The following is a 17,362-nucleotide window of genomic DNA, read 5'->3' on the forward strand; positions in this document are numbered from 1 at the left end:
CAAAACAAACGAGGCGAGAGGATCGCTTGGGCCCAGGAGGTCGAGGCTACAGTGAGCCATCATTGCGTCACAACACTCCAGCCTGGGTGACAGAGGGAGACACTGCCTCAAAAAGAAAAAAGAACTGTAGTGGAGAGTGTTTCTTGCCCCAGGATGAAGCCTCCCATCCTGATGGTGGAGAAGGGAATGGCGTATGTGGAGATGGTGAACTGGGTTGGGTGTGTGTTGTGTTCATCCCACCCTATCTTCCCAGAATGCTGGAACAACTGGAGAGTGCAGGGATTGTACACAGGCTGAGGGCCCCAAACATCACATTCAGAATAGCCTGGAGGGAACTGCACTTTAATGGGGTGGCACAGGACAGCAGAACCCTCAGCCAGCAGCCACAGGGCCTGCCAGCCAGCACAACAGAGCAGGTTTTTGCAGTAATGATAGATCCAGGCGATGAGCACAGGTGGAAAAGGGTTGGGTGCCCAGCCACTCAGTCCCAGGGAGCTCTCTGCCACCTCCCTGCCAACATCCGGTACAGATTGGGCGGAATGTGGAGAAGGTTGGCCGCAGTCCAGAGCCAGGAGCCCATGGAACAACTTGGAAGGTGACTAGGTGAGGCTGAAGAGAAAGGAAAGCGCACGGTCAGTAGCTGTTTCACAGAGTCCACCTCACTCTCAAGGTGCCTGCCTCAGCCTTCACCCCCGGACCAGCTCTGAAAAGCTGCTCAAGCAGCTACTGCTCTAGTATTCTAGCCCTGAAAAACCACAAAGATGAGGATTAGCAGATGCTCAAGAAATATTTTTTGAATATGCTGGCTCTTATCTGCTCAGCAGTGTGCAGATATGCTCTCACACTGGAGAAGCTACCAGAACAAACTGGTAGGCTCCCATTCTAAATGACATCTTTTCCCCATACTCTCAAAATGCAAGTTAACCCCCAACCCTGAGCAGAAGAAAGGAGAGGCCCCAGGTACCTGTCAACGAGGGAATCCCGCATGCTGGTGGCAATGGTGCTAGGCTGGCCTTCATTCAGCTTGAAGACACTCTCCACCACTGACAGCTCTGTGCTGGTTGTGTCCAGGCCACAGAAGGCACACCAGTCATTCACCACCATCCCAGCGGCAATCACCTCACTGCCTCGGTTCACAGTCCCCGCCTGCCAAGGGATGGGCTCAGTGTCAGTCACAGCACCAAATTCTCTCCCTCCTCAATGAGGACTCTCCCCAAACCCTGCTCCTCCCTGACCGGCAGCCCCAGTCCCAAACTGTGGCAGGTAATGACCCAGACTCCCAAACACTGGGCGAAAGGATCTGCCTCAGGAGACGGGGTTCAGAGGACAGGAATGCTTACCACAAGGGGGACTTGAAGAAGAGAGGACAGCTCATCCTGGTCTTCAATTGAAGTCTTGGGATGCACCAGCCCTCCCTGATTGCTGAAGACACAGTAGCTTCCTACTAGCACCTGGTCGGCCACTGTCTGTCTGAAGACTTCCACCTTGAGCACATCTGCCAGAATTTCTTCTGTCTCCTATCAATCAAAGATACTGTGTTCAGGGCTCAGAACTTACAGCTCCAGAACCAAGGTTCTCCATGCCCAGAAGCACCCAGGCCTTGGCTCCCTGAGCCCCTCATTTCTCCTATGTACCTCAAATGAAAGCCTCACCCACAGAAAGGAGGATGTACAGCTTAGAGCAGAGTAAAGGGCAGCTGTGAAGCCCCTAATATTCATGCATGCCCTGAACAGCTGGAGGCTGGTCTCAATATCACTTTTTTCCCCTCTCACCCACAGTCAAAAGTTTAACAGTCAATCACCTATCCTAGCCCAGGATGCAGGACTAGATGGTTCAATCTCCCCAATCCTGAAGGATTCATACCCTCCCCAGCTTCTTTCTGACACTTGATAAGGCCTCTGTTATCACTATTCCAACGAGTACCTGAAACTCAAGGGCCCATATAGAAAAACCACAGGAGAGACCCCTAATTCCTGCCTGTTAAGGAAGAACAGTGGCTAACCACTGACTAAGATGGCCCTGTGACTCTTGGGTCAAGTTGGGCTGCCTCACCCTGTCCAAGTCTGGGTGGACCAAGGCCACGTAGTCATTGCAGGTGGTGACATTGCCCAAGGCTGAGAGCCGCTCCTCCACCCGCCGAATCTGCACTGTGTCTGGGAGGCTGTTGCGAATGTGTTGCAACTCCTGGTCGGTGGTATTGTTGGGCACCAGGAGACCGTGCCTGTTCCCTGGAGAAACCCAAATTAGAGGGTGAATACACAAGATGCCTGCTGAGCCCTAGGGGCTGAGGATACCACCCAGCCCAGCCCAATCAGCTTTCCCAGGAAAGCTTTAGGCCCAGAGCCCAGCCCTCCAACCCACTGATCTGGAAAACACCCAGGGCAGGCCAGAGACCACCCAGGAATCCCAATAAATCCTGCCTACTTCACCATCACCAGCTGGGAGGGAAGTTGAGCTCTTGGCATTAGTTGTATATTTTGCTACTTAAAAACTGAGCTGCCGGGCGCAGTGGCTCACGCCTGTAATCCCAGCACTTTGGGAGGCCGAGGCAGGCAGATCACAAGGTCAGGAGATCGAGATCGAGACCATCCTGGCTAACACAGTGAAACCTTGTCTCTACTAAAAATACAAAAAATTAGCCGGGTGTGGTGGCACATGCCTGTAGTCCCAGCTACTCAGGAGGCTGAGGAAGGAGAATGGCGTGAACCCGGGAGGCGGAGCTTGCAGTGAGCCGAGATCGCACCACTGCACTCCAGCCTGGGCAACAGAGCAAAACTCCGTCTCAAAAAAAAAAAAAAAAAAAAAAAAAAAAAAACCTGAGCTAACACTACACACATAGCAGAATGGCTAGATTATTATTTTTTGAGGCAGAGTCTCACTCTGTCACCCAGGCTGGAGTGCAGTGGTGTGATCTCAGCTCACTGCAACTTCCGCATCCTGGGTTCAGGTGATTCTCCTGCTTCGGCCTCCTGAGTAGCTGGAATTACAAGTGCACGCCACCATACCTGGCTAATTTTTTGTGATTTTGTAGAGATGGGGTTTCACTGTGTTGGCCAGGCTGGTCTCAAACTCCTAACCTCAGGTGATCCGCCCACCTCGACCTCCTAAAGTGCTAGGATTACAGGTGTGAGCCACCGCCCCCAGCCAGAACGACTAAAATTTTTACAAGTCATCAATTCCAAGTGTTGGCAAAGATATATGGAGCAACTGAACTCTCATACTGAGACAGGAGTGTAAGCTGGTAAACCACTTTAGATAATTATCTGGCATCATCTGCAACTACTACTAAATAGTCACATAACCTGTGACTCTGCCATGCCACTCTTAGGCATTATATACCCAGTAGAAATATGTACATGTGTTCACTAAAAAAACATAGCAGCACTATTACTTTTTTTTTTTTTTGAGAAGGAGTCTTGCTCTGTCGCCCAGGCTGGAGTGCAGTGGCACGATGTCGGCTCACTGCAAGTTCCGCCTCCCCAGTTCACACCATTCTTCTGCCTCAACCTCCCTAGTAGCTGGGACTACAGGCACCCACCACCACACCCGGCTAATTTTTTTGCATTTTTAGTAGACACGGGGTTTCACCGTGTTAACCAGGATGGTCTCGATCTCCCGACCTCGTGATCCGCCCGCCTCGGCCTCCCAAAGTGCTGGGATTACAGGCGTGAGCCACCACGCCCGGCCAACAGCACTATTCCTAACAGACCAAAGTGAAAACTGCCCAAATGCACTGTTGATGGAATGGATGAATACGCTGTGATATACTTACACAAAACACACCATACAGCAACAAGAATGAATCGTCTACAAATACACGCCAATCAATTTCTGAATTCCAGGTCACTTCCATCATAAAATACACAAGGACTAAGCTAAAATCTCCCTTGTTGTCAGAACTTGCTTCAAGTCCTAAGGGCATGGTTAGAGATCAAGAGTATTTTAACTGAATAGGAAAAAATAGGAAAATACTTTGAGGTCACTAGGCTTAAGTTTTTTTGTTGTTGTTTTTTTTCTTTTGAGGCACAGTTTTGCTCTTATTGCCCAGGCTGAAATGCAATGGCACAATCTCAGCTCACCGCAACCTCCACCTCCAGGGTTCAAGCAATTCTCCCGCCTCAGCCTCCCAAGTAGCTGGGATTATAGGTATGTGCCACCATGCCCGGCTAATTTTTGTATTTTTAGTAGAGATGGGGTTTCTCCATGTTGGTCAGGTTAGTCTCGAACTGCTGACCTCAGGTGATCCACCTGCCTCGACCTCCCAAACAGGCTTAAGATTTTTGAAAATTAAAGTAAAAAAAAAAAAAAAAAAAAAAAAAAAGACTTCTAAAAGTGATCTCAATGAGCAGAACTAAGAAACAATGGGCAGCAGTAATAGAAGACAGATCCAGCTTAAGGAAAGGACCGGCCGGGCGCAGTGGTTCACGCCTGTAATCCCAGCACTTTGGGAGGCCGAGGTGGGAGGATCACCTGAGGTCAGGAGTTCAAGACCAGCCTGGTCAACATGGTGAAACTCCATCTCTACTAAAAATACAAAAAAATTAGCCGGGTGTGGCGGGATGCGCCTGTAATCCCAGCTACTTGGGAGGCTGAGGCAGGAGAATCACTTGAAGGGAGTGTTGCAGTGAGCCAAGATCGTGCCATGGCACTCCAGTCTGGGCAACAAGAGCGAAAACTCCATCTCAAAAAATAATAATAATAATAAAAAGGAAAGGACCAACGACCAGAATTAACAGTGCTGACAGGTAGGAAGGTAGGGTAGAGATGTGGTAAAGGGAATTTAAGATTCCAACGTAACTGAGCAGGATGAGCGCGTATCTTAGCTAATCTTTAGAGAGACAGAAATGGATGCTTAGAAAGAGAAAGCACCTTGCCCAGTCAGTGGCAGGGAGAGATGAGATACAAATCCTCGGCTGGGTATAGTGGCTCTCGCCTGTAATCCCAACACTTTAAGAGGCCAGGGTAAGAAGATCACTTGAGCCCAGGAGATCAAGGCCAGGTTGGGCAACACAGGGAGGCCGCGTCTCTACCAAAAATGTAAAAATTAGCCAGGTGTGGTGGCACGTGCCTGTGGCCCTAGCTACCTGGTAGGCTGAAGTGGGAGGATCACTTGAGCCTAAGAAGTTGAGGATGCAGACAGCTGTGATCTTGCCACTGCACTCCAGCCTGGGCGAAAGAGCAAAAATCTGGCCTCAAAAAAAAATAAAAAATAAAATAAAAAATAAAAATCCTTCTCCAACACTAGGAACTAGGTGTGGAACTTAGTGAGTCACTTAGGTCAAGTCTCAACTTCCTCATCAGTCAAGTTAGGCCAGTAACTCCTACCTTCTAGTGTCTTTGTGAAGAAGGAATGAGAACAGGAATGAAAGCACTTTACATTATTTGTTATTACTGTTATCCAGCAGCCTTTGCTAGAGGGTTGCCCCCGATCTCCTGACGCTTGGCCTGAGAGATTCTATAGTGCCCAGAGATAATAGATGATACCCTGGGAATCCCTAGGTCACTCCGGGTTCCCTCCGGGGGTGTAATTAATGGTGCTCGGAGACCACTCCCTCCCTCGGCGTCCTCCACCTGCCTTACCCACACACATGCGCCCGATGATGCGGCAGCCGGCGATAGACGCGTGCACCACGGGGATGGTATCGGAGAGCTCGCCCTCGAACACACTGTAGGGACATGGACTCGGTGGTGGTGGGGCAAAGGGGCCGACACCCTCCCACTGCCGGAGCTCTTGACTCCTGCGCACGCCTCCCCGCCACCGAAAGCCCCGGGGCTCCCGCCGCACCTGTAGAAGTTCTCTGAGCCTCCGATCGCCACCAGACAGTAGGTGTTGGTGAGCTTGGCAAAGCAGCCGATCTCACAGTTGTTCTCGAACGACGCTCGGACCGCCATGAGGCCTAGGGATGGCGGAGCCGGGAGTTCAAGACCGGCGGATCCTTTCCCAAGTATCCCGGCCTCCGCCCCTCAGGCCCCGCCGCGACCCCACCCCTCTCGGCCTCCCCGCCCCTCCGTCCTCGGGTCCCGCCCACTGGGCCCCCACCAGAGCCTCCGGCCCTGAATCCTCTGGCCCCCACCCCTCCCGACCCAGGACCGGAGCTGACCCTCCCAGGTTCCCCTCACACCAGCTCACCAAGTAACCAATAACAAGCTCCGCACGCGGCGACTGTACCTTGGACTCCCTAAAAAGGTTTCCGTTTCCACTTCCGTCCAGGGAGACTTCCGGGAGAGCCCGGCCCTCCCCGCCACGCATCCAGCCCCTCTACCTCCAGCCTCCGGCGGACTCTATGGTCGCGAGCGGTCTGGGCGCGACCCCGCCTGGCCCCACCTCTAGCCTGCTCGCGTTCATTCATTCATTATTCATTCAGGAGCTTTTTAGGAGCTGTCATCGACCTAGACCTCCGGCTGGTCGGTTGTGAGGCATGAGGGAGAGGAGGGGCCAGGAGTGTCTCGCGGAAGGGTTGATGATGGAGGTATTGAGCGAAATGAAGCCGGAGGAAGGGCAGGTTTGTGGAAAGGGATGAGTCCAACTGTGCCTTGAGGGACAGAAGTCCATGTCTTGGAGCCCAGCAGGGGAGTAGAGAGCTGACGAATGAGATGAGGGGCTGAAGACGGGTGGACTAGAAGAGGCTACCCATGGAGAGAGTTCCAGGAGGCAGAAGTGCGGCCAGACCGAGGCTGGAGAAAGAGCGCAGCCAGAGAGGGAAAGGCAGCCAGGCTGCAGGTGCTGGAGAGAGGGGAGGACTGAGAAAGCAGGGGCTCAGGAAAAGGCTGGAAAGGGGTCCAGGGTGGGCAAGGATGTGGGTGCTGGTTGGCTTCCACGATGTGCCTCTCGCACGGCCTCTATCACTCACTCAGCAGCCAACTTCTGTCCCCAGGATAGTGATGCACATTTGGCCCTGCTGCACATTTGGACAGGATGAACTTGGCCCACATTTTGTAGAATCTGCAAAAGCCCCGGGTTCTCTCAAAATGTCACAGTGGTAGCTTGGAGCCCCTGGACTCCCCCAATTCCTCCTTCGGCATTCACCCTCCTCCAGGGGGCTCCCCATAATTGGCCTGAATGGTGCCCTTCCCATTCCCCCAACGTGCCCCTCCCATAACTCCTCAAAGTTCAGGATACACCAGGCGCTGTGAGTCACAATAAAGTCTGCCTTTATTGATGTGTATCATGTTTACTGTCCCGGGCAAGTGGTGAGTTCAGGAAAATGGCCCACAACCTGTCACAGCCTGTACTTCAAGAGACACACAGCAAGATGATGATGACGACAATGATAATGATGATGATGATGATGATATGTGTGTGTGTGTGTGTGTGTGTGTGTGTATTTCCGGGTATCCACATACTCTGCTCTTCCTCACTCGTTCACCTCAGACCCACTCAGTCCTCTCTAGGGCATCTCTTCACCTGATTCCCTCTACCAAAAATTTTTCTAACTCTCTCCTCCCTCTGTCCAAAACCTCCCCATCCTTCAGGGCCTGGCTCAAAGGCCACCTCCATCTCCTCTAAGAAACTTTTCTGACTACTCCACCTTCTCCATGACTCTCTGCCCTTTGTTTTCTAACACCCTCTGTCACTGGTTAACCTTTAACTGGATATGGCTCTGACCCCTTCTCCAGCAGCTTGTGCATTTCACCTCTGTCCCCAGGTCTGAGTGTGACCCACCTGTCAGCTCTAAAGGCCCAGCACAGGGCTGGAAACACAGCCTAGATTCAAGAAGATACTGGTCGGGGTGTGTGTGTGTGTGTGTGTGCGTGTACACAAGAATCTTGAGCCCAGAGAGTGTGTCTGACCTGGGTTTCTAGACACCTCCCTTCCCCAGTCTGGGACCTGAGCAAGTCCAGAGTCTTGGTGGACAGAGGAGGGGCCTGCCCTTGCCAGTGCACCCCCCACGCCAGTCCTTTGGCTAGGACTCAAAGCGGCTTCGGAGCTGCTTGAACTTGGACTTGTTGTACTTAGTGATGAGGTCCAGTTTGCTGTGACCCAGGGTCAGCCGTTTCTCATCTCTGACCAGGTCACTGTTACCACCATTGAGGTGGCCACCCTTGGGACCCCCGGGCTCGGTTCTCTGCCTGGCCCCTTGCAACTGATGATACTTGGTGATGAGGTCCAGCTTGCTGTGGCCCAGGGTTAGCCGTTTCTCATCCCCAGACCCAGCTCCAGCCGTGCAAGCAGGGCTTGATATCGGGAGACCATTGGGCCCAGGCCCCTCACCACGGAATGAGCCGAACTTTGTGATGAGGTCCGGCTGGCTGTGCCCCAGGGTCTGCCGCCGCTCATCTGGAGCCTGTCTGGCAGGTCTGGCTAAGGAGTTGGTTTCAAGGGGCACTCTGGAGCCCTGGGCCTTGGGGTACTGCATCAGGAGGTCTGATTGGCCATGGCTTTGGTTTAGGGACAGCTTCCTGTCCTCCAGGGCCCGATCACCAGGTCTGAGGGAACTCGACTCAGGGGCACCCCCAGTACCCAGGGCTCGGGACAGGAGATCCAGCTGGCTGTCGGCCTGGCTTGGGGACAACCTCGTGTCCTCTGGGGCCTGCTCGCCAGGCCGAAGGGGGCCTGAGTTGGGGGTAACCCCAGAGTCAGGGTCTCCCACTTCTCGGGCTCTGGGGAAGGGGACAAGGAGATCCAGCTGGCCACGGCTCTGGCTTGGAGATGCCTTCTTCTCCTTCTCCTCCACTGTCTCCAGGGCTGTGCCAGGTACCCATCGACCCCACAGGGGGCTGGGCTCTTGGCTTCCTGGGAGCCCATTCTCTGGGAATCGGGACAGAGCTGGGACACCCCGATGGAACTGGAGGAGGGGCCGGGAGCGAGGAAGCAGAGGTGACCCCACTGCCAAGGTCAAGGGGCTGGTACTATTATGGTTGAGGGCAGGGGAGGACTGGGACCACGGGTATGCCCCTAGCTTGCCGAGGTTGGCCCTGTAGAGCCCAGGAGGGGAGCCGTGGTTAGGGTCTGACAGTTGGCGATGTAGGGAGGTCTGGCCACTGGCCTCACGGCGGGCGGGACCCAGGGACGAGGACACTACACCCATGTCACTGCAATCACCACCTCCTGGTAGAGCGAGGTAGGAGGAGCAACCCATAAGCGGTGACCGCTTGATGCTGCTGAGGCTGGTGCTGGAGGGCGGGGACGACGTGGGGCTTGGGACGCCAGGCCTGAAGGCTAGGGCCACAGGGGGAGGACGCAGTGCCCGGGGAGACAGCGGGTCCTCACCACCACAGAAGCCCTCCACAGGCCGCGACTCAGCGTACAGACAGCGAAACTCCTGGTCAAAGTCTTCCACGATGCGGCCCCTCAGCTGCAGCACCATGCTAGTGTGGGCCTGGCTGCAAAGCCAGGTGAAGCTGGGGGCAGAGGGACAGCGGGGTCAGGAGGCAAAGTGCAGGACCCTGGGGGTCAGCAGGAGTCACAGCCAGGGGTGCATACCTGGTCCAGCACACTAGACCCAAACCCCACCACCACGAGGGCTCACAGCGAGGGGCAGAGCTCCGACTCCAGAGTCTGTGCTTGCCCTAGCCCTGCTTAGTGGGCCTGGGCACATGGCTGTCCTCAGGGCCCCAACTTCCCCATCTGTAAAATGGACTTGGGGGAGGTTCCCTGAAGTCACTCCAGTTCCACTGTGCATAGTCATTTTCTATGCCAAGGGTATTAAAGTAATCATTCCCCTAGAGTGAGCTCCTCCAGGGCCGACGCCCCCGACACCCTCCCCCAAGCCTGGCATGATGTCTGGCACATGGCAGGTGCTCAGTCCGTGTCCGAAGGGATGGATGAGTGGAGGGAAGCTCAGAGCTGCCAGCCAGTGGTGCAGCCCCAGGCCTCCCTCGCCTCCTCGCGCCTGCTCACCTGTAGCTGCCCGCCACCACTTGCTCACAGTCGATGAGGACAAACTTCTCCAGGGCCTGCCCCGTGAAGCGGCGGCCAGCCTTGCTGCAGTATGTGTCCCCACACGTGCTCCGCACACGCATGTTCTAGGTGGAAGTAGGTTGGGAGTGACCTTGAGAGAGTGAGGTCTCAAGCCATGTCTCTGCCCCATGGGGTCTCTAACTCCAGACAGCTAAGGGAACCCACCCCCCACTCCCATTGCCCTCCAGTGCTGACTGGCCACCCACTGGCTCCCTTGCCCTCCCTGACTCCCCGCCCACACCCCTGGTTACTGCCCCTGGTCCTCACTGACCGGCAGGTGCCCCCCATTGAGGTCCATCTTGTAGCACATCTCCAGGAAGTGCCTCAGGTGCTCCTGGGCCAGGAGCAGGTACACAGGGACACCACGCCGGCTTGAGGCCTCCATGAGGTCACACAGAAGCTCCATGTCAGTGAATATGTCCATCACCACAGCCACCACCTGAGTTGGGGAAGGCACATGAAAGTTCAGCACTGCCCAGGGCACTCCCCACATCCAGCCAAGCCTGGGGCAGGAACCTGGGCCCCAGGAAAAGAGCACTGGACTGAAAATCAGGAGACCAGAGCCTTCAAGAGCAACTGAACAGGAAGGGCATTTAGCAGTGACCTAGCCCAGGGCTTCTTAACTTGGGCACAGGCAGATTTGACTGTCTTCTTTTTTTTTAAGGGTCAGTGTCTGTCTCACTCTGTTGCCCAGGCTGCAGTGCAGTGGTGTGATCATAGCTCACTTCTGTCTAGAACTCCCAGGCTCAAGCAATCTCCTCCCAACTCAGCCTCCCAAGTAGCTGGTATTATAGGCATGTGCCACTATACCTGGCTAATTTTTTTTTTTTTTTTTTTGAGACAGAGTCTCACTCTGTTGCCCAGGCTGGAGTGTAGTGGCACGATCTCGGCTCACTGCAACCTCTGCCTTCCGGGTTCAAGCGATTCTCATGCCTCAGCCTCTCAAGTAGCTGGAATTTCAGGCATCCGCTACCATGCTCAGCTAATTTTCTGTATTTTTAATAGAGATGGAGTTTCACCATGTTGGCCAGGCTGGTCTCAAACTCCCGACCTTGTGATCTGCCCGCCTCGGACTCCCAAAGTGCTGGGATTACAGGTGTGAGCCACCACGCCCGGTCGCTAATTTTTTTAATTCTAATTTTTTGTAGAGATGGGGGTCTCACAAGCTGGTCTTGAACTCCTGGCCTCAAGCGATCCTCCCACCTCAGCCTCCCAAAGCACTGGGATTACAGTCAAATCCCAGCCCAGATTTGACTGTCTTGAACCCCTAGCTGTTTGAAAGCATTTGTGTGCATCCTTCTGTGCACCGAGTATTTATCCACCATCAGATTCCCAAAGATGACTGCGGATTAGCTGTGCTAGTCCAACGCTCCCTCTGCACTGAGCCCCAGATGGGACAGAAGTGAGAAGGAGAACCCAGACCCCAATTCCCAGGCAAGTTCCTGGCACTCCCCCGACTAACTCCAGCCCAGCTCTGACCCAGGGACTGTCTGTCTGAGGCTCCCTTCTCCAGGGTCACAGCTACAAGCCACTTACTGGGGTCTTCACTGCCCTTTCTCAGCCCTGCCTCAGTTTCCCTGTGAAGCCACAGAGGTCTGGTGTGACCCCTTACACTGCAGACTCCCTTACTTGCACCCATGCCAAATGGATCCAAGTTTTCTGCTCAGTTGAGGGCTGGGCTGGGGCTTGTGCCTCCATCCCATATAAAGGGCTGCCTCAAAGAGGCCCCTGAAACCTTCTTGGCACCTCCCAGCCCCCAGCTGGCCTTTCTTCCCATGGCACATATCTGCTATGAGAGTCTCCTCTCCCAGGCAGGGCCAAGAGGCAGGAGGTACAGAGCATAGCACTCTAGCTCTGGAGTCAGAAAGAACTGGGTTCAAACCTGGACTCTATCACTTCCTGGTGACACAGCTTTGGGTGAGTCGCTTCACCTCTGGAAGCCTCGCCTTCCTCATCTGCTAAATGGAGATAATGATAGCCGTGTCTCAGAGTTACGGGGAATTAAATGTGAAAATGCTGAAGACATAACAGAGCTCTATACACATTGGGCTGCAGGGCAACGCAGCATTTCCCAAGGTCACTAGCAGTCGTGACAGCCCAGTGCATGAGCCTGGCTCCTGGCCCAGGATAGAGGGGTCTAAATGGGGGCTGAGAAGGCGAGGCACTGGGGGATGCCCTAGTTCACAGCACAGGCCTGGCCAGGGTGGGGGAACAAGGACAGGCAGGAAAGATCAAAGAGGCAGGGGTGAGGAGGACGACAGCAGCAGCCTCACTAATAACCCCATTCCTGATGCCAATCAGGCCTGGCCGTCCCCTGCCTGGGGCACAGGCAGGCTTGCCAGGGAGGCTCTGGAAGTACCGGTGGGATCCCAGCATCCTGGCTTCCCATCTCTGCAGCAGGAGCCTAACTCTACCTCAAACCCTGCCAGGGATCATCTCATCCATTCCCCTGGAGTTGGAAGCCAGGGCTTCAGAAGGGAAGCTGTGCTCGTGTGTGGCCATAGCCTTTCTGGGTGCCGACCACCCCTACCTGCCCTCCCAATTCTCCTTCTCCTGAGCTCCCGCTCCCCATCACTGAGCCCAGCAGCCTCCTCTCCTCCTTCCTCCTTGGTTCCAAAGCCCAGCCCTTAAGGCCACGCCAAAGAGGCCCACACACTGGCCCCTTCCCCTGCTTCAGGCCCAGCTGCAGATGTGGTGCAGGAGGGTAGGGGGCAACTAGGGACCTGAGCCAGCAAGAAGGGCCGGACTGCTCCCCAGGACCTAAGTCAGAGAGCCTCTGTCTCCCCGAGCCCTGAGCTCTATGTCACCATATAGACCTCCCTGGGCAAGTCCCAAGCCCCTCTCTGGCCTCAGTTTCTTCTTCTATAAGTGAAGGAGGTGACTCAGATGTTCCCCAAGGTTGGAGTTCTTAGTGTGGGGATCATAAAACTTTTTGAGAATCTGATTTAAGGTAGTGGAGCATCTTCCAAGGTAAAGATGCAGCGAGGACTCCTCCCTCCAACCTGCACCACTTCGTGTGCATTTCAGGGGATTGTGGAGTCCCTGACACCCATGCCCTGTTCTACGCTCATCCATACTATTCCTGGGTACCAAGCAGTTGCCAAGGTAAATATGGGATGTCCCCCTTCTAGGAGTTTGCAATCTAATAGTGCCAGAGGTGCTGGTCCTCATTCTGCCCCTAAGTCGCTGTGTGGCCTTTGGCTGGTCCCTTCCCTCTCTGGACCTCAGTTTCCTCCTCTGTGAGATGAGTGATGGAGAGATGAGGCCCTTACCATGCGGGCCTGGCTGAAGAGGAAGCGCAGCAGGTCCTTGATGTTCTTGGCCTTGTCCCTCTGGAAGTGGACCACGGCCTGGGTGGGGCTGAAGCCCGTGGCCTGTGGCATCTCGGGCCAGCCCAGGTCCAGGTCTGGGGGGTCTATGTCAGAGGCCATGGGGAAGTAAGTGCCTGAGGTGACTTCGGAGAGTAGGCTGAGGCGGTCTGGCCCAGAGGCCTCCTGCCCCTGGGCCTCGCTGAGCTCAGGGCCCCCGCGCACATGGCTGGTCATGTAGTCCACATCCAGGGCGCTCAGGAAGGGCAGCTCCCGCTCCTCTGAGATGACCCGCAGGTAGGCAGCCTCACCCCGCTCCAGGAGGGCATCGGCCGCCAGCCGAGCCGCCTCGCTGTGCCGCAGCACCAGCGGTGAGCTCTCCCGCCACCACGGCAGCTTCAGCTCGTCCACCCGGCCCCGCAGGGGTCCTGCCATGCCCTGGGCTCCCAGGCCCCCCGGCCCCGGGCCTCCGAACATGCCTGCCACGCGGCCGCCTCACCCACCGGCAGGGCCCATGGCCTGCATGCTGGGCTGGCTGCAGCAGGAAGAGGAGACCAGCAGAACCGCCTTCTGCCCGCCCGCTCGCTGTGTGTGTGGCAAGGCCCCCAAACTGTTGCCACCCTAAATCAGAGCCACGCTCCGCCCTATTGCCCCTGGCCTCTGGAACCTGTCAGGTCAGCCCCACCTGTCTGCCTGTGTTGGGACTCGCCTGCCCAGGGAAGCGGCAGTGCCAGGCCCTCGGTGCACACTCCTACCTCCCTCTCTTCCTCCCAGCAACGCCGCCCCATCCCCACCAGGCTCCCAGCAAGTCTCCAAATGCTGACTTCCCAGGACCCACAGAGGTTGAATTATAGCCAAGAGGGGCCCAGGCGGCTCAGGAACACACACTTACACGCACATGCACACACTGCAGGTGGGTGAGCAACTCAAGACACCCAGGAAAAGACATGAACACCCATGCGGACGGGCACACTGACAACTGACCGATACACAGACATGGAGTGTGGGCTGACACAGGCCGACCACACATTTTAATCACATCCACTTTCATAAACTCTTCACCCAAACACCGACGTAGAGACTGGCCATGACCCCCCAACACATACCATAGTGGATAGCACGTGCCCTGGCTCAAGTCTGCAAGGCCCTAAGTGAGAGCTGAACGAGCGTCATATGGAATATCCAAGGACATCAACGCCTGTCTGTCCCCCAGCCAGCCCTCTTTTTGATCTCATAATCGTCCTGCCACTCTCGACCATCTTAACTGTAGTGCTCACAGCCCCCTGGCTCTCTCCCACCCCGGCTCGGAGCTGTCCTTCAAGAACCTAGAGCAGCGGCTCTCACCCTGACCCCAGGGATGGTGAGAGGTGATGAAATGCAGATCCCCAGGCCCCACCCTCCTGGAAATTCTCATCCAGAAGGTGTCCATAGGCTTCTGGAGCTTGTCTTTTTTCTTTTTCTTTTTGAGATAGGGTCTTGCTCTGTCACCCAGTCTGGAGGGCAGTGGCGCAATCACAGCTCACTACAGCTGTGCCTCAGTTTCTCTGGGCTCAAGCGATCTTCCCACCTCAGCCTCCTGAGTAGCTGGGATTACAGGTGCATGTTACCATGCTCGGCTACTTTTAAAATTTTTTTTAGAGATGGGATCTCACTCTGTTGCCCAGGCTGATCTTGAACTCCTGGCCTCAATCAATCCTCCTGTCTCAGCCTCCCAAAGTGCTGGGATTACAGGTGTGAGCCACCACACCCGGCCATTTTTCTATTTTAATTGAGACATGATCTTGCTCTGTCACCCAGGCTAGAGAGAGCAGTGGTGTGATCATAGCTTACTGTAACCTCCAATTCCTGAGTTTTTAAACAAGTGCCCAGTGCACTGTGGGCAGTGGGCTAAGGCCCACCCCTGAGACATGCTGTTCCAGATGGCTGTGCTTGCAACACCCTTAACTCCAGGGATGTTCTTGGCCTGGTGGCGGCCAGACCCCAGCCTTCTTCCCCTCCTCCAGGGCTGAGTATGAAAATGGTTGGAAGGTTGTTTCAGAGAATGGGCGGACACACTGCAAGGTCAGGGGGCAAACAGGGCAGGCAGATTTTTGACCTCTGCCCCAACAAAGACTAAAGTCCTGGAGCATGTACCGTGTGTCCTTCAGAGGACGGTGAGCAGCTTTGCTCTGGGGAAGGGGGTGAGCAGGTGGCAGCTGCAGCTGGGGAGCCAGGCTAGGCAGAAGCGGTCACCACCTTTCCATGGAGGCATGAGGTCCAGCGAGGATGGTGGGAAATGCAGAAGACCTAAAGCCATGTCTCGCAGCCTGTTTAGCACTAAGCGCACTTGGTTTGTCTGGTCTGCGATCATGTCCAGAACACAGGGTCTTCTGTGTCCAAAGAACTTGACACACATATAGTGGGAGGGAGCTGGGTGGGATTTAGAGGTTCCCGAGTTGAGCTGAGCCCTAGGACCAAAGGTGAATGGGGCTAGAGCTGTGTCTTCAAGGACCCTATAAGTGAAGGGCCTGGGGGAGCATGGGGGAGCCACAGGTCAGGAGTTATGGCCCACCCCATCCCATCTCAGGTGCAGGAGCACCAGGCACTCCAAGGAGGCCCTTCCCTGGGGGTGAGGAGGCTGCAAGAGGGGCAGAAGGTTGAGTAAACAAAGCCAGACCGTGGGAGGGTGATGAGCTGTGGGGGCAGCCGAGGTGGCAGGGCCATCATTAGGGCCTTATCTCCAGATTTGTTTGAAGGGGAGGACGAACCAGGGTCTTATCTGGGTGGTAGAAGTGCTCCCGGGAGGGAGGGAGGCATGTTTGCGTGTCACTGAGTTAGTTTTGCTTATCTTGCAGTGTGTATACATCTACTTCAGGTACATATCTTTGGCTCTGTATCTTTTAATTGTGGTAAAATACACATAAAATTTGCCTTTAAAAAATAATTCGTGGCCAGACCCTGTGGCTCATGCCTATAATCCCAGCACTTTGGGAGGCCGAGGTGGGCGGATCACCTGATGTTGGGAGTTCAAGACCAGACTGACCAACATGGTGAAACCCCATCTCTAATAAAAATACAAAAAGTAGGTGGGTGTGGTGGCAGGCGCCTCAGCTACTCGGGAGGCTGAGGCAGGAGAATTGCTTGAACCTGGGAGGCAGAGGTTGAGGTGAGCCAAGATTTCGCCACTACACTCCAGCCTGGGTGACAGAGCAAGACTTCGTCTCAAAAAAAAAAAAAAAAAAGAATTAGAGAAGGAGTCTTGCTCTGTTGCCCAGGTTACTCTCAAACTCCTGGCCTCAAGCGATGCTCTTGCCTCCGCCTCCCAAAGTGTTGAGATTACAGGTGTGAGCCACTGCATCAAGCCAAAATCTGCTATTGTAACCATTTTTAAGTGGTACACTTCAAGTGTCGTAAGTCCATTCACACTGTGGTGTTACCCTCACCACCATGCATCTCTAGAACTCTTCTCACTTTGCAAAACTAGAGCTCTGTCCCCACTAAACACGAACTCCCCATTTCCCCCTCCCCCAGCCCCTGGCGCCCACTATTCTGCTTCCTGTCTGTATGAATTTGACTCCTCTAGGTACCTCATTTAAGTGGAATCATACGGTTTTGTCCTTTTGTGACTGGCTCATTTCACGCAGCTTCATGTCTTCAAGTTCCTTCACGTTGTAGCATATGTCGGAATCTCCTTCCACTTTAGGCTGAATAACATCCCATTGCATGTATGTAGCATGCATGTAGCACATTTAGCTCATGTATGTAGCACATTTAGCTTATTCCTCCACGGATGGATGCCTGAGTTGCTTCCACCTTTTGGCTGTTGTGAATAAGGCACGGGTGTACAAATTTGGCTCTGTATTTTTGTATACTTCCCCCCACGCCCAGGTTTGTACTAGATTCCTTTTTTGTACATAAGAAACCACTGAATATCGGCAATTTCATATGGTTTGACTAAATATATACACGTGTACCTATGCATAACTGTACCTGTGCTTGTATGTGTGTGCACATCCTGTCTGTGATGTTTGTGTGCCTGTGTGGCACGGCAGTGTGCGTGGACCTGTGTGTGCATGTGTGTCTGGGCGGCGGGATAGTCCTTGAGTCGGACTCTGCGTTGTGGTACTGGGGCTGTGTACAGGAAGCACAATGGAGAGGGGCAGGGGTGGGAAGA

The 17,362-nt window shown here is 54.6% G+C and overlaps 2 protein-coding genes across 6 annotated transcripts; both read right to left on the reverse strand.

The window, feature by feature from the left end:
• Positions 1-326: 326 nt before the first annotated feature.
• EIF6 (eukaryotic translation initiation factor 6) lies at positions 327-7,158 on the reverse strand. Of its 5 annotated transcripts, none has more exons than XM_009233538.3 (7): positions 6,170-7,158; positions 5,786-5,897; positions 5,581-5,666; positions 2,053-2,228; positions 1,341-1,517; positions 965-1,146; positions 327-609 (listed from the first exon to the last, which is right to left on the reverse strand). In XM_009233538.3, exons 2-7 carry the CDS (start codon positions 5,890-5,892, stop codon positions 600-602), a joined length of 738 nt encoding a protein of 245 aa, XP_009231813.1. In that variant the 5' UTR covers positions 5,893-5,897; positions 6,170-7,158; the 3' UTR covers positions 327-599. The 5 variants fall into 5 exon arrangements, with proteins under 5 accessions (XP_009231813.1, XP_002830293.1, XP_009231811.1 ...); XM_002830247.4 differs by having other exon boundaries at positions 6,131-7,158; XM_009233536.3 differs by lacking the exon at positions 6,170-7,158 and adding an exon at positions 6,102-6,140.
• FAM83C (family with sequence similarity 83 member C) lies at positions 7,136-13,807 on the reverse strand. Its single transcript, XM_002830248.3, has 4 exons — positions 13,174-13,807; positions 10,173-10,340; positions 9,842-9,966; positions 7,136-9,342 (listed from the first exon to the last, which is right to left on the reverse strand). The coding sequence occupies exons 1-4, from the start codon at positions 13,684-13,686 to the stop codon at positions 7,905-7,907; spliced, it is 2,244 nt and encodes a 747-aa protein (XP_002830294.2). The 5' UTR covers positions 13,687-13,807; the 3' UTR covers positions 7,136-7,904.
• Positions 13,808-17,362: the final 3,555 nt, after the last annotated feature.

This window comes from Pongo abelii, chromosome 21, assembly GCF_028885655.2.
Source record: "Pongo abelii isolate AG06213 chromosome 21, NHGRI_mPonAbe1-v2.0_pri, whole genome shotgun sequence".
Taxonomy (NCBI): Eukaryota; Metazoa; Chordata; class Mammalia; order Primates; family Hominidae; genus Pongo; species Pongo abelii.

Coding starts and splice junctions, on each gene's coding strand:
- EIF6 (XM_009233538.3), bottom strand. CDS start 5,892: ATGGCGGTCCGAGCGTCGTTCGAGAACAACTGTGAGATCGGCTGCTTT. Junction 5,667..5,785: donor GGCTCAGAGAACTTCTACAG/GTGCGGCGGGAG, acceptor ATGTCCCTACAG/TGTGTTCGAGGGCGAGCTCT. Junction 1,147..1,340: donor TTCTTCAAGTCCCCCTTGTG/GTAAGCATTCCT, acceptor ATCCCTTGGCAG/GCGGGGACTGTGAACCGAGG.
- FAM83C (XM_002830248.3), bottom strand. CDS start 13,686: ATGTTCGGAGGCCCGGGGCCGGGGGGCCTGGGAGCCCAGGGCATGGCA. Junction 9,967..10,172: donor TCAATGGGGGGCACCTGCCG/GTCAGTGAGGAC, acceptor ACTTCCACCTAG/AACATGCGTGTGCGGAGCAC. Junction 9,343..9,841: donor GTGGTGGCGGGCAGCTACAG/GTGAGCAGGCGC, acceptor CTCTGCCCCCAG/CTTCACCTGGCTTTGCAGCC.